At 36.2% G+C, this 25,508-nt stretch overlaps 4 protein-coding genes across 7 annotated transcripts; 2 read left to right on the forward strand and 2 right to left on the reverse strand.

Moving 5' to 3' along the window:
* Nucleotides 1-305: 305 nt before the first annotated feature.
* On the forward strand, nucleotides 306-11,343 carry LOC121249179 (golgin candidate 6). 3 transcript variants are annotated; one of them, XM_041147893.1, is made up of 20 exons: nucleotides 306-693; nucleotides 1,541-1,593; nucleotides 2,170-2,222; nucleotides 3,568-3,695; nucleotides 3,779-3,831; nucleotides 4,935-5,081; nucleotides 5,222-5,295; nucleotides 5,394-5,463; nucleotides 5,728-5,781; nucleotides 5,892-5,987; nucleotides 6,821-6,871; nucleotides 6,961-7,047; nucleotides 7,157-7,270; nucleotides 7,363-7,434; nucleotides 8,014-8,199; nucleotides 8,375-8,478; nucleotides 8,652-8,700; nucleotides 8,886-8,951; nucleotides 9,299-10,066; nucleotides 10,566-11,343. In XM_041147893.1, exons 2-20 carry the CDS (start codon nucleotides 1,570-1,572, stop codon nucleotides 11,115-11,117), a joined length of 2,748 nt encoding a protein of 915 aa, XP_041003827.1. In that variant the 5' UTR covers nucleotides 306-693; nucleotides 1,541-1,569; the 3' UTR covers nucleotides 11,118-11,343. The 3 variants fall into 3 exon arrangements, with proteins under 3 accessions (XP_041003827.1, XP_041003828.1, XP_041003829.1); XM_041147894.1 differs by lacking the exons at nucleotides 306-693; nucleotides 1,541-1,593; nucleotides 2,170-2,222; nucleotides 3,568-3,695; nucleotides 3,779-3,831 and adding an exon at nucleotides 3,911-4,788; XM_041147895.1 differs by lacking the exons at nucleotides 306-693; nucleotides 1,541-1,593; nucleotides 2,170-2,222; nucleotides 3,568-3,695; nucleotides 3,779-3,831 and adding an exon at nucleotides 3,915-4,788 and having other exon boundaries at nucleotides 5,401-5,463.
* Nucleotides 11,344-12,680: 1,337 nt separating this feature from the next.
* On the forward strand, nucleotides 12,681-17,322 carry LOC121250513 (glucuronokinase 1-like). Its single transcript, XM_041149643.1, has 6 exons — nucleotides 12,681-12,965; nucleotides 14,505-14,654; nucleotides 15,559-15,747; nucleotides 15,833-15,949; nucleotides 16,409-16,569; nucleotides 16,835-17,322. Exons 1-6 carry the CDS (start codon nucleotides 12,738-12,740, stop codon nucleotides 17,076-17,078), a joined length of 1,089 nt encoding a protein of 362 aa, XP_041005577.1. The 5' UTR covers nucleotides 12,681-12,737; the 3' UTR covers nucleotides 17,079-17,322.
* Nucleotides 17,323-17,545: 223 nt separating this feature from the next.
* LOC121250514 lies at nucleotides 17,546-20,056 on the reverse strand. The gene is made up of 2 exons (XM_041149644.1): nucleotides 19,584-20,056; nucleotides 17,546-17,972 (listed from the first exon to the last, which is right to left on the reverse strand). Exons 1-2 carry the CDS (start codon nucleotides 19,983-19,985, stop codon nucleotides 17,814-17,816), a joined length of 561 nt encoding a protein of 186 aa, XP_041005578.1. The 5' UTR covers nucleotides 19,986-20,056; the 3' UTR covers nucleotides 17,546-17,813.
* Nucleotides 20,057-20,807: 751 nt separating this feature from the next.
* On the reverse strand, nucleotides 20,808-25,141 carry LOC121251116. 2 transcript variants are annotated; one of them, XM_041150437.1, is made up of 16 exons: nucleotides 24,980-25,141; nucleotides 24,739-24,846; nucleotides 24,043-24,236; nucleotides 23,768-23,879; nucleotides 23,510-23,665; nucleotides 23,000-23,104; nucleotides 22,631-22,714; nucleotides 22,430-22,545; nucleotides 22,218-22,319; nucleotides 22,020-22,133; nucleotides 21,836-21,892; nucleotides 21,665-21,731; nucleotides 21,490-21,543; nucleotides 21,313-21,387; nucleotides 21,193-21,228; nucleotides 20,808-21,063 (listed from the first exon to the last, which is right to left on the reverse strand). In XM_041150437.1, the coding sequence occupies exons 3-16, from the start codon at nucleotides 24,060-24,062 to the stop codon at nucleotides 20,950-20,952; spliced, it is 1,212 nt and encodes a 403-aa protein (XP_041006371.1). In that variant the 5' UTR covers nucleotides 24,063-24,236; nucleotides 24,739-24,846; nucleotides 24,980-25,141; the 3' UTR covers nucleotides 20,808-20,949. The 2 variants fall into 2 exon arrangements, with proteins under 2 accessions (XP_041006371.1, XP_041006370.1); XM_041150436.1 differs by lacking the exon at nucleotides 24,739-24,846.
* Nucleotides 25,142-25,508: the final 367 nt, after the last annotated feature.

Raw genomic sequence — 25,508 nt, forward strand, 5'->3', positions numbered from 1 at the left:
AGGACCAGAAGTAACCACATAGTGTGTGTAATATATGTACAACTATAGTGACTGTTATGTAGGAATTCTCGTGTCAAAATATAGACTTACAAATAGATTTTTTCTTTGATTAGGTCTTTAAAGAGAAATAAAGTGAGTGGTTGGGCTTGTTCTGTACTTTTCATTTTGCCCAGCCCTACATGCTGCTAATCAGGCTTTTTTCACTCCAAGTGGCTCGATGAATATATAGAGCAGCCCACACTCATTTGGACCATCTGGATCTATCCAAAGATTGGTTGGGCTCCGAGACCGATTCCTCGTGCCGAAGGACCGAAGGTTTTCCATCTCTTGGTTAGGGTTTGCGGTTCCTTACCAGTGATCGCCACGTTATTATTATTATTATTATTTTTTGATAATTTTCTCGAGCTACATAGATTCGTGTTTGGGGTCAATACTCAATTTTCCAACTGAAATAAAACTCTTTATTCGAAACCCCGGGAAAATAAGGGCACAGCGAGATCGGTACGCTTCTTTTGATCAACTTAATCGATCATCTCGCCATCCCAATCAAGTAATTTCGCGCCTCTCCCCGATTCTCCCTCTCTTCTTTCTCTCCTCTCCCCTTTTCCCTTTCTCTCTTCTCTCCCCCGCGCCCTATGCTCTTTCTCCTCTCCGGCAAGTGCTTTGGAACGAACCGAAGCAACGAACCCGACTGTATGTTTGTGTTTAATTTATTATGCAATCTGGATTTAGGGTCGGTGGCTGGGTCGATTTATTTAGGACATATGCATTCTGGATATAGGGTCAATTTATTTGGTAATAATCCGTGGTTTCAACTTTAATTAGGTTTATTCCATGGTTTCAATCTTCCATGCGGTGTATGGGGTGCAAAATGGTTTATAAAATGTGGTGCAGGGCTACACAGTTATGGTTATCATGCGATCTGTAGATTTTAATTTCTATTCATGGTGCTTTTTCTAGTACTCTCGTTCAGTTTTCTTCATATTTCAGTGGTTTAAGTGAATACACACAGACATAGACAAATTTATCTTTTCGCGTTAATCGAATTTATTGTCGACCTTGAAGAGTTTTTGTAGTTGAGGTTAAGGTTTAGTTGAGTCGAGTCATATAGATAACATTATATTAACTTAATGTGATTATGATAATCGAAACTATAACCGACCCGCAGCGGGGTTTCGAAGGGATGGTGGGCGCAGGCCCTTTTTTGCACAGAGAGAGAGAGAGACAGAGAGAGAGAGAGAGGAAGGGGGTGGGGGCACAGTGTTTCGAAGGGCAAGTTTTTTTCAGAATGAGCGAGAGAGAGAGACAGGAGGAGGCTGACGGGGTGGGGGTACAAGTGTTTCGACGGGGGTGGGGGCACAGGAGAGATCTCGGGCACATGAGGGAAATACAAAATTGTGATATTCTACATGTGGGTCTTTTCTCAATATTACTGAAAGTCATACGTGGCAGCTGCTTATTTGCTGGTGTAAAATAACATTTGACACCCGACCGGCCCCAGGCTTCTCTCTTGATGAAATTCTTCTTGATGTTATTTCAGGATTTATTGCAATTCGGTGACCGAGGAAGATGGATTTGGTCTCTGGCTACAAGGTCATCTCACTCTCTCGCTCTCTTTATATTCATTTTTTTGTTTTAATTTTTTGTAGTCTGTGCATTATCGAATTTCGATGCCTAAATTTGTAATACATGCTCTCATAGCTGTACATGTTAATATATCGACTAAGTACTTATTGCCAATTAGGTGTGTTGACCATACATTTTCGTATTTTCCTTTGTGCTACTGTATTTTAGTCCCTACCACAATTTTTCTTTTTGTGAGATTTAAGAATCTCTAATAGTGCATATTCAAAGTTAATGTAAAATGTGAATGTGAATTGGAAGCTCATGGTTGCATACCATGATTACTGGTCACATAGCGTGACTGAATTTCTCTGGCAATCATGAGCAGCATGCTTTTCATTTTCCCTTCCAGAGATGTAATAAGTTAATTGATTGTTGAGTTGCTCTCTCAATTGTAGGATTTATGGTATTTCAGTTCATGCAAAGAATAGTTTTTTTCGTTCTTATCTGGATTTTTCTTTGTTGATTATATTCGTATGTCAATGGTAGTCATGCTTTTATTCTATATACTCATATGCAATTAAGCAACAAATTGTTGTGGTGCAGGGGGTTGTTGGGCTTGTTTTTGGCAATGAGAATTCTGCTTCAAACGAAGACAGGTAAGTTTCTCTTCCACGAGGATGATATTTATGAGTTCAAGCTTATTGTATTTGACTCAGTTATGATTTGCCTTCTCAAAACAGACTGCAGATAAAATTATACTCTTGTATTGCTGTTGGTGCTTTATTAGAGTTTTTGGAGATATGGTCTGTGTAATGTGATAGATGTTGGTAACTAATGTATTATCTCATTGGAATAGGTGATTAATGTAGAAATACGTTGGTTTTGGTTAGTAATTTTCAAGAAATATTGCCTGTCTTGTTCTGTAGTTGCCACCTTTTGCCTTTCTTTCAATCAATTTTTTTACATTTTGAGTATTTGACAATGCTATTTGCTTCCTTAGTTACAAGTCATCTTTTATTTTCCATAACTACTATAGGTTGGCTCAAGTGGTAGGGGCCTTGGTTTTGGTGGTATGCTCCATCTAGGTCTAAGGTTTGAATCCTCTTGGGTGCAAACAATTTATAGGGACCATCGGACTGGGGAGTTTCCCGTTGAATAACCCGAGGTGTACATGTAGAAAACTCCACGCTGAGAGCATCCTCAATGGATTAACTAAAAGCTAAATCCATTGAGTGTTTAGCTATTAGAAAGCAAAATATTTGGAATTTAGTTATAGTGACTTTCAAAAGTTTTTCCAAATTTGAAAGTTACTGTACATATATCAAATACTTATTTTATCAATTATTTCTCTCTCACTTTCTTTCTATCACATATTTTATCACAATTGATATATTAATTTGAGTTAGTGATATATTAATTTAATTAGAATATGATTATTAATTAATAGATAATAGGTAGAATAGTAAAATATGATAAAATTAAATAAATTAATAATTAAAAAAATTAAATATTTTTGAAATTATTAGTTACTCATTACTATATAATGAATCAATAGATAATCCAATGTAGAGATTTGATGTGAATAACTAAAACCAAATTCATCTTACATTATTTTATTGTTATATAATGAAAAAATAACTATTCCAATGTAGAGATTTATGTAAGTGGAATAGCTAAAAGTCAAATTTCTCTTGCATTCATAAAAAATGTCTTTTAATTTTGGCTAATCCATTGAGGATGCTCTGAGAGCGCACAGTGGAATAGCTAAAAGTCAAATTTCTCTTACATTCATAAAAAATGTCTTTTAACTTTGGCTAATCCATTGAAGATGCTCTGAGGGCATGTGCACCCCCAAGATTAGTTGGTCTTTGTTCTCAAACACCTGGTGCCAATAAATAAAGAATTTTGACTGCGTATCCTTTTGTCATCAACATGCAGTATTATGTTCTAGAGAAGTATTTGATTCATGTAATCAATCCACTGTTTGCTTTGTATTGATAGCTATGTTGAGCGCTTGCTCAACCGTATAAGCAATGGTAAACTGGCAGAGGACAGGAGGAGTGCTATGACCGAGCTTCAGTCTGTTGTAGCAGAAAGTCCAGCTGCCCAGCTAGCATTTGGTGCAATGGGTGAATGATTCTCTTTTTTGACGAAGTGAATTAGTCTTTGTATAATGATATCACTGTATAATGTATTTTGTCTACTTTTTCAGGCTTCCCTGTAATCATGGCAGTCTTAAAGGAAGAACGTGATGATGTTGAAATGGTGACAGACCTTTCTTTCCTTTATGTCATGTTTTGCCTGTTCTCAGTCCAATTTCATCACTCAAAAAAGTAATTACCAAGTGCTCCATTTAAGAGAGAATGAACTGATTTACTTTATAACAAAAAAGAAAGAATGAACTGACTGTGACTTCCAGTTGTCTGCTGCTTGATGATTTGAGTAAGGGTTCTTAGGTAGTGGAGAAACAGTTATGACATTTTCTTAAGTATTGGCAGTCCTATTAGCTTAAACATTTTATGTTTTATTGGTTACATTCAACAGTTATGTAAACACATTGCTCTTATCCATATTTATTTTTGTAGATTCTATTTCCTTTATTTAGGCTAAGCCGTTTTTCTGGAGTTGGATTCGTAAATTCTATTATTTTATTGGAGCTACTGCTTATGACCATGATGGAGTAATTGCACAGATTTGGTTCTGGCCTTGGATGCTGGTTTTGCAGAAAATATACTTGACTATAATTTCAGAATCTCTTTTTGAAGGACTCCACAGTCTACTTACCATAAAAAATTGAGGATCTAAGTGTGTTCAGATCATGGAGATGGTTCTCCAGATGTTGTGATGGAGAATCAGATTTTCCGCTATGCCAAGGCTCTTTTATGCGCGAATTGGAAACTGATTATGTGGGGCAGGAAAATCTTTTTCATTATTTTTTACATGTAATAATTTTTTATAAAATGGGCAATAAGGGCTGCGATCCTAGTAGACGGGATGTGTACAAACCTAAAAGCAAAACTAACATCTCAGATTCAAAACTTAAAATAGCTCTAAACAGATTTGGAGTACCTTTTTTTGTTACTGTTGATGAAAAATAATTCACTATTATTACAGTGCATTCATGCAGCTAGATTCAGATTGAATGGACATAGAGGGAACGGGGTCTATTTCAGTTTTATTCCAATGTTTACCTACTTGGTCTGCATGATTGATTGTTATACTGTATTCTCTCTTCCATTGGTTTTATGAACATTCCATATATAACAAAATGATATTTAGTTTTATTATGTCTAAAAACTGAGTATGAAAATGACTTGCCAAAAAAAAAACTGAGTATGACAATGATTTCACCCATTCCATTTGTGCAGGTTCGAGGTGCTCTAGAAACTCTTGTAGGTGCCCTGACTCCTATTGAGCATGCAAAAGGGTCAAAGAATGAGGTTCAACCAGCTTTAATGAATACTGATTTGCTTTCCAGAGAAGCGGATAGCATTTCTCTTCTTCTAAGTTTGTTGGTGAGATCTCTTCACTTACATGTTGGATCATCATGAATATGTGGTTAATGTCCTCCTCTGTTTATATTATTTTTTGCTTTGTTTATGCATAAAGCTGCATGATCTTTTTCATTTCTCTTTTTCTCTTGGTGTTTTGGCAGTCGGAGGAGGATTTCTATGTGCGATATTATACTCTTCAACTTTTGACAGCACTCCTCACAAATTCTACCAATAGGTATTAGTTTTGTAGTTACTATCTTGCTTTTGTGCCTAAACATTTTTTTTATTCTTTCAAGTTTTGCTGGGAAGAATCTGTTCTGATTTCATCTTCAGGCTACAGGAAGCCATTCTTACCATTCCACGCGGTATAACTCGGCTGATGGATATGCTAATGGATCGTGAGGTACAATCGTGTTTGTGACATCTTGCTTCTATTTTTTCATAATTTTACAACTTAACTTTATCATGGGCATATTTCTCTACAACAGAAGCTTTTAAATGTGATCTCGTTTTATTAGAAAAATTGAATTCTGCATATAGCCTCTCCATGGTGATTGTGGTTCCTGTTTGGCTTTTGTAATAATATGTGAGAAGGGAACTCCAACTTATACTTAATGTTCCGGTAATCTTCTTGTTCTCTTATTGATAATGATTGTGGCTATTCTAGGTTATTCGAAATGAGGCGTTATTGTTACTTACTTATTTAACCCGTGAAGCCGAGGTAAGATTTAACTTTCACTTCTTCATTTTATTTTTCTTGTGAATATGCACTTGCAAAATATTTTTTTTTTTTTTTTTTCCTTGCCAAGTAATATGGTGTTGTGATTTTAGGAGATTCAAAAAATTGTGGTCTTTGAAGGTGCATTCGAGAAGATTTTCAGCATCATCAAAGAGGAAGGAGATTCAGAGGGTGGTGTCGTTGTGCAGGTGATTCATGGTTACTCATCCTGTAATGAAAGTTTAGTCTACTCGTTCTAGCTTGTTTGCAGACAAGGCATTAAATACAAATGACTTTTATTGATTGGGCTTCTACTATTAAAGTTCTTTTTCTTTTTGCCCATGGATTTCTAAGAGAGTTTCACAAATGAAGTTACAACAGAGCTTTAGTGCCTCTTTGCATCACTTATTTTCCAGCTAAATGAGACCACTCTTTATAGGATAAAACTAATTCGCCATATGCATCAATGGAAGCTTTAGTTTTGTACATTTTTTTCATTGTGTAATGTATAGTTACAATTCTGCTTGTAGCCTAAGTTAAGGACAATTGTTATTCACCACTGTTTTTTTATATTGACACCCACATGCTTTGTATTAAATTTTTGTGGCCCTCTTATGGATAATGGTGCCCATCTGCCCTGTTCCAGTGAAACATTTAGGTGAGGGGAAAACTACAGCGAGAAATATTGTTGATCCATCATCATGATTTTTACTTTGTGTGATTCTACTTGCCCAAATATGCACTGAAACATAGTGAAGGAAGTTTATTCTTTGTATAGAATCTGTCAGAATAAAAGAGCAATGTTCTCACGTGTTTGTCTTGAGACCTGTTTCTGAGGCCTTTTGTCTTTATCAGAACTTGGAAGACAAAGTTATTGTCATGTATCACGGCCTCCTTCTAAATCTCCGTGTGTCTAGATATTCCTCCATTCAGTTCTATTTTTCTTTTCGCCAATAAAAAAAATGTTTTATTTTTCTTTACAAACATTTAAGAATTCTATGAATATCTTGGTCACAAAAATTTTATATATGTAACTGTGCAGGACTCTCTTGAATTGTTGAACAATCTTCTCCGCAATAATGCATCTAATCAGGTTTGCAGACTTGGTCATATTATAATTTATGCATCCAAAAATTTAATGCATGAGGTTCTTTCCTGCTGCTAATTTTAAATGTGCTTCAGATACTATTGAGGGAAACTATGGGATTTGACCCCTTATTATCAATTTTGAAGCTACGGGGAAGTACTTACAGTTTCACTCAACAAAAGGTTAGATACTCAAATAATTGTAAATCTATACCATAGGCCTTTGAGCATGCTGTCACAGAAGCCTTAATGTTATTTCTTCTTGTCCTGGGAACAAACGCCATGCCAGTAGACAATTATTCTCCTCAGTGCATTAGAGACCATTAATTTGTTAATGGTTGGAGGTCCGGAGACTGATCCTGGAAAATATGCGAATATGCTGACAAATAAAACCACTCTGGTTCAGGTTCCTTACTAACTTTGCATCTGCTATTAATTAAAGCATTAGAATTATTGCTTTGGTGCTATCATACACTCTATGTTGTGCATTGTTTGTAGAAAAAAATATTGGATCATCTTCTGATGTTGAGTGTTGAAAGCCAGTGGGCACCAGTAGCTGTCCGTTGCATGGTAAGATAATTACATTAAGTAAACGCTTAAGAATCCTATTTTAAAGTTTCAATGCTCTATGCTAAACTTCCAAATTCTTTTGCCTAATGTCTATGTTTTTTCTTTTTGATGAGGTGCAACCCCTAGGGGTTGGTTCAATTGGTTAGGGCCTTGGTCTTTGGGTATGCTCCTTCCAAGTCAAGGGTTCAAACCTTTGGGTGCAAACAATTTCTAGGGGCCATATCCCTTCACCGATAATTTACCCGATCCATCTGATGTGGACACGTTACACGGGCTGGGGTTTAGCTTGGTAAAAGACATATTGCATTTGCATTGTCTCCAAGTTTCCTCGTCATAAAAAAATAAATGGAAGAATATTGGAGAGGATGTGCATCCAATGGGCCTTTGTTCTGCAGTTTCAGTAGCATAGTGTCAAATATTTCTGTGTTAGGTGGATTATGTATACACCTCTGCGAATCCGTTTTGTTTTTTTCTTGCCTTTAACATACAATTGTAACTTTGATAGGCTATGCCCGATTATGAGGGAACTTGAAGGTATATTTGGTTAAGTTGCTTTTCATAGTTTATTCTCTTTTTCAGGCATTACGATGCATTGGTGATCTGATTGCTGGACATCCCAAGAATATTGATATCCTTGCAAGCAAAGTTCTTGGAGAGGAACCTCAAGTAGAACCTGCTATGAATTCAATTCTTCGAATCCTTTTGCGGTCGTCTAGTATGCAAGAGTTTGTTGCGGCGGATTATGTTTTTAAGAACTTTTGTGAGGTTGATGATGTGTATCTGCTCTATTTTTTGCCATTTTCTGTTTTTTATTCATTTTGGGAATGTTCAATGTATATTTTATAGACTAAATTGTTTGATAATGTGAATTATTGCTACTTGGCCTTTTATGTTTAAGATTTATTTTAATTTGCTTCTTGCTCCACCACATTTGAATCAGAAAAATGCCGATGGCCAAACAATGTTAGCATCCACATTGATTCCTCAACCACATTCAATGACTCATGATCCCCTTGAGGAGGATGTGAACATGTCATTTGGAAGGTTTGTATATTCTATGTGCATTGAGGACTGCATTTTACTATTGAATACTTCACTCTGAGCGGATCGGGAAATTGAATTACATCCAATGAATTAAAAATAGATCATCACATCTTCCTTTTTTAGGTGGAAAAAGCTACTTTTGATCAATAACCTAAAGTGTTTTTCTCCTGCAGCATGCTATTGCGCGGCCTTACTGTGAGTGAAAAGGATGGTGATCTTGAGGTAATGTGAAACTTTAGTAATTTAAACACAAGTTTTAAGTAAGAAAGTAGTACCAGCTGAAAGTGTTGGATCATGTCATCTTTACATAAGAAGATTTTGATCTTTTGATGTTTGCCGATGGAACTTAAATTTCTAATTGGGCTCTTGCTTTTTGAAAACTTCCTGGCTGATATTTTGAAATACAGACTTGTTGCAGAGCTGCTAGTGTTCTCTCTCATATATTAAAAGACAATATCCAGTGCAAGGAAAGGGTAAGCAATCGAATTTCCTAGTCCTTTGTGTCTTACCTTGTATCTAGTACTAGTATGACCAACAGATGTAACTTTTAAATACTCCCCATGTATATGGGTTGCTCCCAGAAACTATAATGATCGGGTTAAAAGTTATATGGAGAATGATTGCATTAGACTGGACGGATTAATCCCAAGAGTGGACAATGTTTCACGTAAACTGTACTGGCCTGTATTTCCTTTTTATTTTTTAGGCCATTGAAAAAGAGAAGCCTAAAGTAAGGGGGAAAAACTTGGTTTTCTTAGTTGGAACTTGTTGGATGGGGAAAATGACTGTTATTTATCTGATCTTATTAGAGAATTTGCAGGTTTTGCGCATCGAACTTGAGGCACCCATGCCATCCATAGGAGCTTCTGAGCCACTAATGCACCGGATGGTGAAATACATGGTACTTGCTTCCTCCATGAAAAGTAAAGATGGAATCTCAAGTACATCAGGAAATCTGTATGTTCAACCAATTATCTTGAAATTGCTGGTCACCTGGCTAGCTGAATGCCCTAGTGCAGTGCATTGCTTCTTAGATTCACGTCCCCACCTTACATATCTGCTGGAGTTGGTGTCAAATTCCTCTGCTACGGTATGCATAAGGGGTTTGGCAGCATGTCTCTTGGGAGAATGTGTAATTTACAATAAATCCATTGATAGTGGAAAGGATGCATTCACAGTAGTTGATACCATAGGCCAGAAACTTGGGCTTACATCATACTTCATGAAGTTCGATGAGATGCAGAAAAGCTTCCTTTTTACCTCTGCAAAGTCAGCCCAGCCTCGCAAACCTTTGACAAGATCTACTGCTGCTAGTATGGCAGAGATTGAAGATGTTGATGAGAGGAATTTGTCTGATCAGAAAGATTTGGACCATCCAATTCTGTCGGCAATCTTTGATGCTCAATTTGCAAACCTTGTTAAGAGTTTGGAAGCAGACATCAGAGAAAGCGTTGTTGATGTCTATAGTCACCCAAAGAGCAAGGTGGCAGTGGTGCCAGCAGAATTGGAGCAGAGAAGTGGGGAAAGTGATGGGGAGTATATCAAGCGGCTGAAAGCATTTGTGGAGAAGCAGTGCTCCGAGATACAGGTATTGTTGACATGATATTATATTCCTCGATATTTTTCTTTCGAAAAGCATCGTGGATGGATGAAGATGTGATATCATTTCCCTAGTGACATAAGTCAGCTATAGTTACTGTAACTCTCTGTCAGATGGATGACTAGATGTGATATCATTTCCCTAGTATAGCACTGATGCATATGTCCCTTCTTATCTATAAAAAAAAAAAAAAGTGTGTGTCCCTTCTTGGAGTCACAAAAGGTGTTATTGGTTTTCAAAATGTTTAATATGCTGTACTGCTGCTAACAATTTCAACATCTTTATAGGCAATAATTATAATATTATGCCACTGCATCTTCAACCATATTAATCTTTGCAGTCGACACAAATGACTTGTCGAGTTTGGTATGCAAGAAGAAGGCTCCTGGAATGATTACATAGAATTTCACTCCAGTATGCATATTTAACAAGTACAAAATAAATATGGACGGACTTGGTTTTTATCTGCCCTTCTCTTGTATTCCAGGACCTTCTTAGTCGGAATGCACTTTTGGCTGAGGACCTCGCAAAAACAGGTGGAGGTGGTTATTCACTGCCTGAGCAGAGAGTAAGTGGTGCCTTGGATAGAGTCCAGGTGGAGACTCTCCGAAGAGATCTTCAAGAAGCATCTCAACGGTTGGAGATGCTCAAAGCAGAGAAAGCCAATATTGAATCTGAGGCATCCATGTATCAAAATTTAGCTGGGAAGATGGAATCCGATCTGAAGAGCCTATCTGATGCTTATAACAGTCTTGAACAGGCCAACATCCATCTGGAAAAGGAGGTGAGAGCTATGAAGAGTGGAGGGCCGTCAACGTTTCCAGATGTTGAGGTGATAAGGGCTGAGGCAAGGGAAGAAGCCCAGAAGGAGAGTGAGGCAGAACTGAATGATTTGCTTGTGTGCCTTGGGCAAGAACAGAGCAAGGTTGACAAATTAAGTGCAAGGTTGCTGGAGTTGGGAGAGGACGTTGACAAACTGCTTGAAGGTATTGGGGATGAAAGTGGACTGCCTGAAGATGTTGACGAGGAGGAAGATTGATTCTCTCTCTCTCTCTCTCTCTCTCTCTCTCTATATATATATATATATATATGGTCATTTCAATTTTCTCCCACCACCCCCAAGCTTCTTAAAAAATATGCCTTAGTCTCTCATTGTTGTCTTTTGCATAGGTTTGCTTTTGTTTTCCCCTTGTTTAATTGTAATTCCTCCTCGAACCATGAAACCACCATCTCTTAATGTGTAAATTAATGTTGACTGGCGTTAATTATTTGATCTTCGGGCATTGTTTAGGTGTGTGTTACGTTGGGATTTTTTTTTTAATTTCTTTTTTTACGGGCAATATGAAAATCATATTGAATAAAATGATAGTACAAACAATGGTGGAGGAAGATCCCAACAAATATCTCAAATTTAGTTAATAAAGAGCAAAAAATAATAAAACACAATAAGAAACGACTCCAATTAAATTGGGCTGGTCTCATGGTCCCTAGGTGTGTATGGTGTCAACGGGTGATTTTTAATGTAATTCATAGTTTGGAATGTCAGCGTGGTACGTCCGCAACGGTCTACCCAAAATGAGTACGTAGATGAAGGCTGAAGAGAGAAACAACAAAAAAGAATTGGAAAAATTTAATTGTAAGCAATTTTGTATATTAATACGCGCATCTATTCAATATAATTGGTTAGAAAGTAGATTTTATTAAAAATAGTATTAATTTAAATTTAAAATATGAAGGCAACAACATTAGTATGCAGATTGGTACGTAAATTTGTTTGTACGTAGCAAAACTCAAAAGAATTACAGGGTTGCAATCTCTTTTAAAAGAAATTATATTTATAATTGTAGAGTGAGTAAATATTATGTAATTTTTTTTAAAAAAAGTGAGTAAATATGATATTCATATTAGAAAAAAAAAATAGATTTTTTAATTGTGGATTCTATTTTTTTTTAAATAATTGCATGATATTTGCGTATTCTACGACTATATAAAGCGTTATTCATATTTTAAATAGGAGGAAAAATAGAAAAAAAAAACTAAAAAGAAAGGATAATAGAGAGAGAGAGAGAGAGGGAGAGAGGGAGAGGAAACGAGCAAGTAAAGTAGACTTTCTTCATCTCTTTGTGAACATACGCATGTATTTCTTCCTAATTGGCATTACACTAAACATGTTGCAACAAAATTGTAAGGCAATTCTTTCCTTAGTTTGTCTAAGATTAGCGACAATGGATAAGGATCAATTTATTGGATTTTTTCTTGTGTTTTTATTTTTTTTAAATGTCGTATTATTCGTAATAAGATGTTCATCAAAACACATTTACTTCTATTTATTGAGTCATGATTTTATATTAAATTCTTATTTCATTATTATCTTATTGTATGATGTTATCCATTAATTACTTAATTAATTATCTTTTAAATTAATAAATTTAACAATTGATATATAGATAATGTCCCATTAGAGTGAAAAGATGGCGTAATACATAATTAATTTCTTTTCGTAATTATCCTTTAATTCAAGCTCAAGAAAGTTCCCGATGTGATCTTTGCTGACGTGGCACTTTGACGGGCTAGAGGTACTTACGTGCATATTCATATTTACTGAGGAATGAGCACAAACGAGAAGGTTACATACAGAGGGATCAGGAGTTGAGTTCCAATGGGTACACAAGGAACTTCTTTGGATTCAGCTTCGCGTGCTATCGAGCACAAGGCCTTTGCCAGGGTAGGACTGCTTGGAAACCCGAGCGACGTATACTACGGCCGTACGATCTCTTTCACGCTCGGCAACTTCTGGGCTTCCGTCCGTTTGCAGCCGTCCGAGGAGCTCGTCATCAAGCCCCACCCCAACCACGATCTCGTCCAGTTTCGCTCCCTAGATCACCTGGTCCGTCCTTCCTCTCTATCTCTCTCAAATTATATATACATTTGCATGACTATGCATGGGTGCGACTTTGTTTTTGTGTGCTTGATCTGGAAATCGAAGATCCGTGTTCTGGGATTTTATTTAATTTTGTAAATCGGTTATTTTCTTCCTTTTAGTGTTAAATGAATACATATAAGACGCTCAAATTTATGGTTTTATTTAATTTGGCATTTAGCTTAATCAAAGTTTCGATTTTTGGGAGAATCGTGTTTATTTTTTGGTTTAAATTCGAAAGTGATTTAGACTGACGTGTAGCTCGTATTTATTATTGTTATTCTAGAACTTATATTGTGGTCAATTATTAAATTAGATATTGACGTGCGGGATTTGAAACGATGGCATTAGAGGTACAGTTTTATATTATCCTTATTATTGAAGGGGTGGTTGAGTTATCTTCTGTAAGTACCAATGTTTTTCATATGATCCAATTAAATCCCTTGCGCAGTTCAAAAAATAAAATAAAATTGAAGCCCTTGTAGACCAACTATGGGAGGGACACAGCTCTGGCAGCAACGGAATTAAAATTTTTGGTGTTTATTAGGGGAGGGGGACCACGTGTGTGCCTGCATTTATATCAAATAGAAGGAATAACTCTTAAATCCAATTCCAAAATAAGTCTAAGTCATAATTTTCCACAAAAGTTGCACGTCTATAATTTCCTATTTGGTATGACGTGAACCAAAAAAAAAAACCTCAGTAGCTCGTTTTTAATCACAAAATACAAGTTTTGATGCATCGATATTTGGTGGCTTTTTGTAGTTATAATTATAAACGGATGATGATACAACAAAAATAGTGTTCTCTTATTGTATAGATAAACCAACGTAGGTCTGCCCCTAATGATTTAGGCCTTTGGGTCTTTCCTTACAATTGTAGCTACAATTGTAGCTTGTCTGAGTCTGCTCTAGTTTTCAGATGGTTAGATAGTAGGGGTACTTTTTTTCTACAGCAATAGATGATATATTCTAGAGTAGAATATGTATTCTCCATTTAAGTAGTTATGCCTTCCTTTTAACAGATTGGGAGGTTACCATTCGTATGGCAAAGTTATTGCTGTTTGTTATGTTATTATGTATATGGAGTTCTGTATGAATATTCATTTGATTGATTGCTGTAGGCATTGGTGTTCCTATATTGTTATTTTTTTCATTTAGCCATTATTCCCTCAGAATCACCTTTTCATTTAACCGAAATAATTTTTTTGTTTATAAGTAAATAGATAGCTTTATTGAATAGAATGAAACTAGGCAATGCCCAAGTACACAGGAAGTATACAAACTGAGACACCTAATTACATTCTAGTGAGCTGAAAAGAAGATAGAAACTCATGGACACTCCCACCCTTCAGTACAATAGCAGAAAACCACTGTAAAAGAGAACCGAAATAATCATTTACATATTTTAACTCATCGAGTCTATATTTGTCTTAGTCCTTGTATGCGACAGAAATGATTCCGGATTTCTTGAGGATTAAAAAGATGATCTTCCTATTGTTCACAGGTGAATCGATTGAATAATGAAGGTTATTATGGGGGTGTACGATTACTTATGGCAATTTGTAAAGTGTTTCATAATTATTGCAAAGATAACAAGATTGACATTCATGGGAAAAAGTTCACTCTATCCTATGACACTAATATCCCTCGCCAGGTAGACCTTCAACTCAGTCCTACCAGATATTACTTACTTCTTTGTGTGCTCATCATTATCTCAATTGTTTGATCAGCATTACGTCAATTATGATGCACCATCATTCTATGATTTTCTTCCAGGATTCCTATGTAAAATTCACCATTTCTCTGTCATTTTGTTGCGTAGGGGTTTATACAAATTAGTTTTGAATGGAGTCCATCTTCCCATAAACCAAAGTTTTGGAGGAATCCTAGATTCTTAAATGAACTGAATGCTTGTGTGCCCTTAGATTCTCTTGAGCTATTCACAACAAATAAGAGGATGCCTGGGAATCTCTCAAGGATTCATATTCCACCTTTAAGGTTTAGAATTGTGAATTAGTTATGACTCATGGTAGACTTTTCTTTTTTTTGGGAGGAATCGAGCCTGCAATATGAATAAATGAAAAAGCATGATATTCATTTCTTGTCTTTTTTAACTCCAATATGTAGTTGTTCATTACTGTATCTATAATGATCAAAGACAGTTATTCGTGTCTTCCAATATAGCTTGAATTTGATGTCTAGTTTGACACATTAACATTAACATTTGAATTTTTGTGTTCCCTGGTCAAACTTTTTATTCACATTGACTTTTAAAGGTTATGTTTTCTAAATCTTTTTGGACACCAATGAAAGTGGCCATAACATTGAGAAAGATACCATCCACACCTCAACAACTATGTTTGATGTTATCCATTTTGGTTGTGGACAAATACTAAATTGCAAGCATGATTTTTGTTGCCAAGTCTGTTGACTTTTGTACTGTCCTTTTGTTGTTGCTTTTTTTTTTTTTTGAAATAGGAGTAATAGTTGTATAGGGCTTCGTGTTTAACTATTTTTATATTACAACATGACACTAAGTTATAATTTTGACATTTCAGACAGGACTTTCAGGTTCTAGTGCTATTGTATGTGCTGCCCTAAGCTGCCTTCTTGACTTCTACAGAGTTAGGCATTTGATTAAAGTAGAGGTCAGACCTAACCTTGTCCTTGCTGCCGAGAAGGAACTTGGTATTGTTGCTGGTCTCCAAGACCGGGTGGCACAGGTTTATGGGGGTCTTGTGTACATGGTACATGTTTTTAAATTTTGACTCATGTTAGTCACAGTTAATGGATAAAAATGCAATGAAGCAGATACTCAAATTCCTTATGCAGGATTTTAGCAAGGAATACATGGATGACCTGGGGCATGGCATCTATACACCCATGGATATTAGTCTTCTCCCACCTCTTTATCTCATCTATGCAGAGAATCCTAGTGATTCAGGGAAGGTTAGTTTGGAACTAAATTTTCCCTCCTAACTTGTAGTGATATTTTTATTTATTTATTATGGGCTACCATTCTCATCTGGTTTAGTTATGCATGATTTTAAAAGCACGTTAGGTTCTCCTTATGTGATGAAAGGGCATGCAATAGTTTTTAGCAGTCAAAGGAGTACTCACTATAGTAGAAGTAAATTGTATCTGATTGGATGGGGGCAGTAATTCTTGTTTTTAAAGTTGGTCTGATGGTCTTACCATCGATTTCTTTTTTAACAAGGAGAAATTTTGTCAAACCAACATGCTCTACGACATTCACATTTTGACTACCTTTTGTTTCAATTGTTTCTGATTGTGTCAGTTGTTTAATTTTTATTAGTTTGTTAGCTACTAGCACCCACACTGGGATCAGGTGACCATCCTGCTTTAGTAATGGAAGAATTCTATTTTATACATTACTTGTAAATGCAGGTTCACAGTACTGTACGCCAAAGGTGGCTCAGTGGTGATGATTTTATAATATCGTCAATGATAGAAGTTGCAAATATAGCAAAAGAAGGAAGGAAAACATTACTAGAAAAGGACTATTCCAAACTTGCAAAGCTCATGAATCATAATTTTGATCTTCGGAGGTAAGAGATTCATCTCACTTGACAGTTCAAATCGCATATGAAAAGTCATTGATTGTAACAATTCTGATATGAGCTCCCCAACTACACCCCTAAGGTGGCTCTTCTGTTTTCCATCTGTATAGAAAGATTGCCTTTGTCTGGGAAGGATGATGGTTGTCTGAGATGCACAACTCCTTGAAAAATGACCTTCCCTTTCCTAATCTCGCAACAAGAGCCTGCTTGTACCTTTATAGCTATTGAGTAGGGTTGTTTAAATATTGTACAGGAGCATGTTTGGCGACGATGCCCTTGGTGCTTTAAATATAAAAATGGTGGAGGTTGCAAGAAAGGTGGGTGCTGCATCAAAATTCACAGGTAGTGGAGGAGCTGTAGTTGCATTCTGCCCCGATGGACCTCCACAAGTAAAGCTTCTGGAGGATGAATGTCGGAAAGCTGGTTTTATTGTTGTGCCAGTGGAAGTTGTTGCCTCTTGTCTAAATGCCGAGGAGCTTCAAACCCTGAAAATATAGAGTTTTGGAATCACACCCCCCCTGGCTCCCTCTTTTGCTCTCATAATCCAGAAGAGGGCAAAAGATCTATTCGTTTAAAACCTTCAATTTATTTATTCTTATTACTTCTGTTTGATTTTACCATATCCAATGATGGAGCACATTGTAGTTCTAAACTCCTCTTAGCATGGTAGAGTAGCGTTACATGAACTTACACTTTTATTTACAAGACTTATTTTATTAATTTTTGTTAATTTTTTTTTTTTTTTGTAAGTTTTTCTTAAGTACATTTAGCATATTTTTTAAAGTGTAATCCATGTATGGATTGAAGATGACCGATATAAAATTAAGATTTACTTCTAAGATTTATGACCAAAGAAATGGGCACACTGCACAAAGTAAATGTGCCTAAAAACTTGATGAGAAACTTTTAATAGAAATAAGAAATACATATGCAGCATACCACACAGTTTGATCAGAAACTCAAGTTACTTCATGCATTCTCCATCTTCTCTCCATTCATTAGATGATTAGTTCAATTACAACAGCCCCTAATAAATCACATGATCTAAAATTAAAAACCACTAAACTCTAATAAGTTTTTCCCATCTGTCTGAAAGTAGAGAGTTTCTACATGACAACGGATTACAATAGCAAGGCCTTCTTCTTGGAGCACTAAAATTACTGTTACAGCTTACAGGTGAAGTTTCAAACATACCACAGGCTTCGATTGTTCCCTTCCCATCCTGATAAAACTCAATCATCACACAGTGATGCAATGAGCTCATGTGGTGAAGCCCATATTGGAAGATCGATTAAAGATTGCTTCAATCGTTCCTCTTGTGCACTGCACATAGCTTCTGCTACATCGCATAGATGTGAGACATCATGAATTACCGCTTCCTCGGCTTCCACCTGCATTGTCGAGGCTTTTAGGAGTAAGGATACTGCCAGAAATGGTGTTCAACCAAAGCCCCTGTATTTGAGTTTACAATTTGAAAGCCTAAAGTGCCATTTGGATAGTGAGTTGAGATAAGACGAGTCGATATGAAAGTTGAATATAATATTATTATAATATTTTTTTTAATATTATTATTGTTTTTGGATTCGAAAATGTTGAATTATTTATTATATTTTATATGAAAATTTATAAAATTTGTAATGAAGATATAAGATGAGATACTTTCAGGAGTATAAGGACCCCCCGCCTTTCTGTTTCATAAAGGATACATATATATTTGCCCAACCTTTTTCTATGTTCTGTTAGAGCATTCACATCCGTTCTTTAAATTTTTCTCTAAATTTTAATTAAAAATGACACTCTCTATAATTTTATTCTAAATTTTACTCATTTTTAAAAAATCTTCTACATCTCATTTCCTATCATTTCTCTATTCTATTAAAATAATATTCTTCTATTCTTTTTTTATTATTTTTTTCTCTCACTTCCATTTACAAATTTAACTACTTAATTTTTTTTCTTATATTTTGAACTATTACTATAGTGAATATTTTAAACAAAAATTTTAATTATTTTTTTACGGGTTTGATAATATTTTTAAAATTATTATTTTAGTAATTATTTAAATTATTTTTAAAATTATTATTTAAAACTATAATAAGAGAAAGTATAGTTGATTGGAAGAAAAATTTATTTTATTTATTAGAATAAAATATTAATAAAAGATTATTTAAGAGATGAATAGTACATCTCTATATTTAAGGAATTACTGTTCATCTCCTAAACTAAAATTTTAAAATAGGGAATGGGATGGGAGAGGGATTTTGAGTTTTTTTATAAATTATTCGGATAACAGTGATACGAGGGATGGGATGCTCTAGCTAAGATTGTATGATTGTATGAAGAACATAGAAGGAATTAAAACTTTCGAATTTTAGAATTTTAGTACGTATACTAAAATTCGAAGGACCGCAATTACAAGCCACCGTAAAGGAAAAGAGAAGGCATATATTGAATGGAAGATCCAAAATTACCGTACGACCAACATCTAAGAAAAGTTCAAAATTTAGGGGAACTGGGGTTTTATAAAAGAAAAAATAGGAAGAAAAATCCTTGATGCTAGTAAGAGCTCTAATGGTGAAGGAATAGAGTCTTGAGCAGCAATTCTTCAACAGGAATGAGAAACCATAAGCGAAACTGAGCAGAACCCTAATATTTGGTTGCTCGGAAACTGAAGAAAGAAGGAAGAAAGGGAGACTTTCAATTGTCTACTCAACTTTGTGCAGTTTCCCCAAGGACAACAAAGAATTCAGCTCAATCAAGCCAAATGATTTAATCCTTTTGTTTCATTTACCCAAAAAACTCTAGCCAAATAGTCTCAATTAGCCGGATTAGAGTTTGTATTCCATCTTATCGGGAAACCTAAGAGACCCAAATTTTCAATTCCTTTTTTTTAATTTTTTTCCAAGAGTTTCCCGCCAACCAAACGACAGCCCCCCCCCCCCCCCCCCCCCCCCCCCCCCGGGGCAAAAAAAAAAAAAAGGTAAAAAGAGAAAGAATTCGACCTGCAAGAGGAGCTCATCCACTAGTGACCCATTAACAAATTCAGGCAAATGCAAAGACGAAGAACTGAACGACGCCGTGAGCTCTTTTTCCTCTCGTTCGCTTAATTGTTGCTGTCTGACCGAACTCTGACTCTCACAGTGACGGGATTTCTCCTTCATTGCACGCAAGGCTTCCGACAAAAGCTCCCACCGGTCGATCTCACTCTGGTACCGGGCCTTCAGTTTCAGCAGCGTCGCTCTCTTACGCTCCCTCCGATTCCTCTCCTCCGCCTCTGGATCCGTATTCGACGTCTGTGCAGCGGCCGCTGGGTCGAGGCGGTGCTTCTTACGCTTGTAGACGAAGCCATCGTCGTTATAAAGTTCCCACTCGTCGGCTTCACAAGAAGTGGTCGCCGAGTCCATGTCCCGAGAGCGCGAATTGACAATATACTACATAGAAGTGAAAAGACGAGTGCCCAAAAATGGAAATTCAATATATTTTGAAACAGCGTTTCATACGTTACAAACTATGTTTATTTATTTATTTATATATTTATATTAAATTAATTAAATTACTTTACTCATAATTTTTATATCACATATTTGTTAAAAACAGTACTTATATAAGGTAGTAACGATGGATAGAAAATTTTCATTTTGAAATAAATTTGAATTTGACAAAAGTCGTAATAACCTACATGATAAAGATAAGAATAAGTAGTGTATAGAATCCTATATTACTTTTGAAGGAAAAATTCTTGCAATTTCAACGAGATTCTAATTGTATAATTAACTATTTATTTTTTAGTATAAATCATATAATTTAGACTTTCTATTGAAACATTACAGTTGCAGAAATTTTAATTTACATCAAAAAAATTAAAAGAGCGAGAGCGCATGCAAGCATCTCTGTCAAACTTATAATAATAAAACTCCGTTTAGATTGAGATGTAATCTAAACTCATCTCATCATTATAATAAACAATTCAACATTTTCAAATCTCAAAATAATAATAATATTTTAATAATATTTTATTCAACTCATCTAAAACCCTCTCATCACATCTCTCAATCTATTTTTGAGCTTAACCCACAATAAATAGGGGCTTATATTCTTAAAAAGATGAAATTTTTGTTAAATTGTACATAGAAACTTAAAATTTATAAATTTCAACCCGTACCTGTTGGATGATATAAAGTTTTAGTCTCTATTTATCAAGTGTCAGTATGAATTTAACCAACATATAAAGGAAATAGTTTATATTAAAAGTTCAAAGCTATAAAAATATATATAATTAATAACAGTAAAGTGGAAGTGTAGCGTCTTCATCTCCAAGCATAATGAAGTGGCAAATTTACAGAGTTTCCCAACCCATTGTTTTCTGATCTAACGAGCTGTGGAATTTGGTGCATCAATTCCCATCGCCATAAAATATTCTTTTTCCGCATTAACCATTCGTTCTTGGAACATTGTCCATTCCCTTCGACACCTTTCTCTAACCTGCCACAATGGAAACCACCAAATTCCCCCACAAGTACATGGAAATTAGTCCACCAGCGAGCGAATACATGTGGAGAGAGAGAGAGAGAGAGAGAGAGAGAGAGAGAGAGCTCATTAAACGTTACATACCCCTTCCCAAGGTGCCCTCCCACTCTCTGCTTGTCCCTGATGAAAAAGAAGAAAGCAGTGACACTATGATTTCTTCCACAGAAGATGAATTCATGACTAGTTGAAAAGCTCTAACTTTACCTGGTTCCCGAGTGAAGGAACACTTTGATGAACAATCCATTGAGCATCTACAACTCCTATTTTCTCGTGAGCAGGCTGTTTTCAATGCAATGGAACAAAGTTACAAAAACCCAATTATATTATAAACAACAGCAAGTATGATGCTTGATGGAGAGAGAAAGAGAAGAGGTCACAAACCTCTACACATTTCCTAAGAGCAAAATCTAGACCCCATCCATGAATCAGATCGTTCTGCAGCATTGGGACAAAAAGTTTAAACTAGATAGAGGGGATTAATTAACTAATCGTTTTTTTAATTACTAGGATTAATTAAGGAATCATAACAGATACAACAGAACAATATAATCCATACCTGAATCATATACCAAACACAACGCCATGCATCCCGCGAAAATACAGTTGCCATGATCTCAACAAACCTGCCCATTTAAGATTTACAGTAAAACTCATTAATAGCAGTTCTAAGAATTCCTGAGCAGAAGATGAGAGAAGTAAATGATCAGGGTCGGCTATGTGTGCATACGCAGCACATGGTGGCAAATGTGGATCAGTACACCATCCAGGTTTCTCCTCAGTGTCCCTGTAGGAGGGAGAAAAAGATCATGGTCAGCTGAAAGTAGAATCAGTGGAGTTCAGTCAAACCACAAGTGATACATCTTTGATAAGCAGTAAACGAAGACAGATTAAAAAGGTGTCGCTACTCTTACTTGTGAACTTCGCCATTGCCTCTCCTCTTTGTCATCTGCCATGTTAATCCATTATTTGGTTCTAAACCAGGCTGTGAAATCTCCAAACCATGCTTCCTCACCAATTTTATATATCTGCAATGACAGATTTGAAACTTTAAGAATCCTTTTCCACCGTAACAGCCCTTTTTTTTAGATTTTATCATGCTGAACACTCACTCCTCTGCATCAAAATGCTCCACTCCAAGATCCTCATCCCACATAAAAATGTAGTCGTAGGCAGCAACAATGTCAGGATGCAGAAAGCGTTTGGCATACCACCTAGGACGAATTTCAGGGAGCTTATGTCAAAACAAGACTAAATATGACTTAGAAAAAGTATGAGCAAATTATTCAATAATTTCTATTCGGTGATAGAGCTAATTGCTAACCATTTGGTTTGTTTCCGAGCACTCACATGGATAGCTCTCCTCGACCATTCAAACTCATCCCATTCACTTGTCCGTCCATCATAGTGAAACAAGAGAATGGTGAAGTTCTCGGAGAACTGTAAATATCAATTTAGAAGGAGATGGGAAGAAGAACTTTGAAAAATAAAAATAAAATTGAGCGAGTGCAAAATCAGTCTGGACCTTTTTAACTGCCGCATCAATATTGTTTCTCTGATCATAACCAACGGTGAAGGTAACAAGATACTTTGGCTTGATGGTTAAGTCCTGCGAGTACTAACTCCATCAACAAAATATTCAGATAAGAGAATAAATCTCAAAAAATTAATCATTAGGTGAAATTGAGATTCTGTATTAATGCTTAGTAATTTTAAATTCACAACATTTTCCTTTTAAGGCATGCAGATTTAATTTAATTTCTTGATTCCAACAAAACCTACTTGAAGTGCAATTGATATGGTTTGTTCTTATTCCGCGAAACATTTTCCTTTTAAGGAAAGCACAAGGTGTTATTTTTAACTTCCCTTAAAATATATGATAGTAGACAGATACCTCGCTAGGCTGACCCCATAGTCGGCGGAGAAAGAAATCAGACTCAGATGCAATGATACCAGGAGGTAGCCTTTCAGCTCCTCGCGGATTTGTCGGAACCCAAATCTGCATTAGAATAAAAGGATTAGTACCTATACTAGAACATAACATCAGAAAGTTCAAATGCTGGTGAGCCTCCTACAACAATTACAACATTAGCTACAGAAATTAGCAGTTTCACATGTTACTTTCATTAATGGTCAGGAACATAAATTAATCAGATTGATGCAATGCCCTGTTTGAACAAAAAGGTGTATCAATTATCGTCTTTAATTGGGAAAATACTTTCAATTTACCACTACATAAGATGGACCTTCTTGGAATAGTTATGGGCTGTTAACACCAAAATATATTTGAAGAAGGCATAGCACAATATGAGGAGGCGATAAAGTACTCCTGAAACATCACAATTTCAGGCAAAGGTAGCCTGGAAGGCTGGAAGAAGGCTAAAACTAAATAGAGATAACCTACCTTTGTATCATTAAACCTGTAAAGCCGAGTGGAGCGGACTCCATTACCCTTCAAAGAAGACCAAGCATGCAACAATGCTCCGGTTGAAAGCCCTGAGTACTTGTCTTCGATATATGTGAGATCAATGGAAGGAAAAAGGCTGGTTGGAAGATTCATCTACCAAATTTGAGCATAATAAAATTAGTTCTTGTACTCTTAGTTGACATTGTTAGAACCTAGCAAAGGACAAACATAACTATATAAATATAAATTTGGCACCTTGGTTAATGAGAGTGTTGGAAATGATATTCCCAAAAAGAAACCAAATATAACTCCAACAAAAGTTGTTACAATAAGCCTCATTGTCTCATTCGGTTTTCTCAGAATTCCACTGCAGCCCAGAAAGAGGTCCATATTACACGTTGTAATGACACTTTCATTGTCATCAAATTATTATGAACTTATTGTCCGATGAAGAGAGGCAGAAAAAATAAAAGAACCATTTTTTTTCAACATTAGAAGAAACAGAAGAATGCCAGTTAGTAGTTTCATACCTGCGGAAGGGAGTTCCCATGTTAGTCAAAATCTTCCGACTCTACAATCACGAAAAGTAGAAACTGATATCCAGCAAGCAAGAGCCTTTCCAAGCACTCATCAAGTTAGTGGGTTTCAGGGCTTCAAACGTGACGAACCCCTCATGGCGAAATGCTCAATACTCACAGAATAAAAAACATAGCATAAAAACTGGCTGCATGAATCAAATCGAAGACAAATTACACGTATATACTATAAAACGAAAATGCGTCAATTTCATGCTGCAGAGGAAATTACCCACCCCACAACAAAGGCGGGAAACCCAAGGTTAGGTTAGCAACCTTATGTTCAAGGAAGGAGTATAAACCCGATCATGGAACTGTGGTACTATGTTCTAAACCTAAATGATGGAGAATGGACACAAAGCATCTAGGTAGGCATATAACAAAACCGACAGGACCGCATCCCACCAATCGACCTCGGTAGGTTTCCGAGCGTCCGGCGGCACGGTGTGTGGTTTCATTGTTAGAAAAACCACCACCTGCGGTCGGGTGACAACTGGGAAAAACTTCATAAATGGGCTACAAGCAATCCAACGGTGGTTATGGTACTTGAAGAAGAGGATCCAATCATTCAAATCCAGGATAATGAAAAGCGAAAGCAACCCAACATATAAACCACCCAACCAACCAACAACGTGGGACTCTGTTACTTACTAAAATATCCTAACAGATTTTCGAAACCCCAACTCAAGTTTCCTTGGATCCACTTGACTGTAATAAACGGTTCTTTCTTGGAAGAGCCGCAATAGCTTAGCTCGAATTCTAAAACGCAAGAAAGAGTCGGTTGGTCAAAGTTAATTATCCCAAGAAATGAAACGGGAAACATTGATGGAATTTTATCTGAATCAGATAGCCAGAAAATGAAACGAAATTCTGCAACGAGAGATTAACGTACAAGCGTTCGAATCGTAGGATTAATACTCTTTGCAGAGAGAGCCTTGAGCAACAGCCACCGCTTTGAAATCTCGGAGTTTCAGCTGCCAAACGCTGTGCTAGAAGGTCCTGGTTTTCGGAAACAACTTCGTGAATTCAGAACAAGCCGTGAGATTTGAAATTGAATTTCCGAAGAGCCACACTCTCTCTCTCTCTCTCTCTCTCTCTGAGGAGATGTTCTTACGTGTATTGGCTCGGACATTGAACGCTGGAATCGAACGGTGTCGTTCTCACGCGGTACCTTCGAATAGCTGCTGATAGCTCATGGTTTGGGATTTGGAATCCACGTGTATGGCACGATATTGATGTAAAAGCTGACAGATGGAATATTTCTTTGTTTTTTCACTTTTTTTAGTTCAAAAATCGATGCTGACATGACGTAATTTGCAGTTTCAAAATTTGATTGCCGGCCTCATAAATACCATTTCGAAAAGGATAATATTTTCAGTCCTTATCACCCTCACCACGACACTTATAAATAAATAGGAGAG

Source organism: Juglans microcarpa x Juglans regia, chromosome 2D, assembly GCF_004785595.1.
Source record: "Juglans microcarpa x Juglans regia isolate MS1-56 chromosome 2D, Jm3101_v1.0, whole genome shotgun sequence".
In the NCBI taxonomy this organism is placed as follows: domain Eukaryota; kingdom Viridiplantae; phylum Streptophyta; class Magnoliopsida; order Fagales; family Juglandaceae; genus Juglans; species Juglans microcarpa x Juglans regia.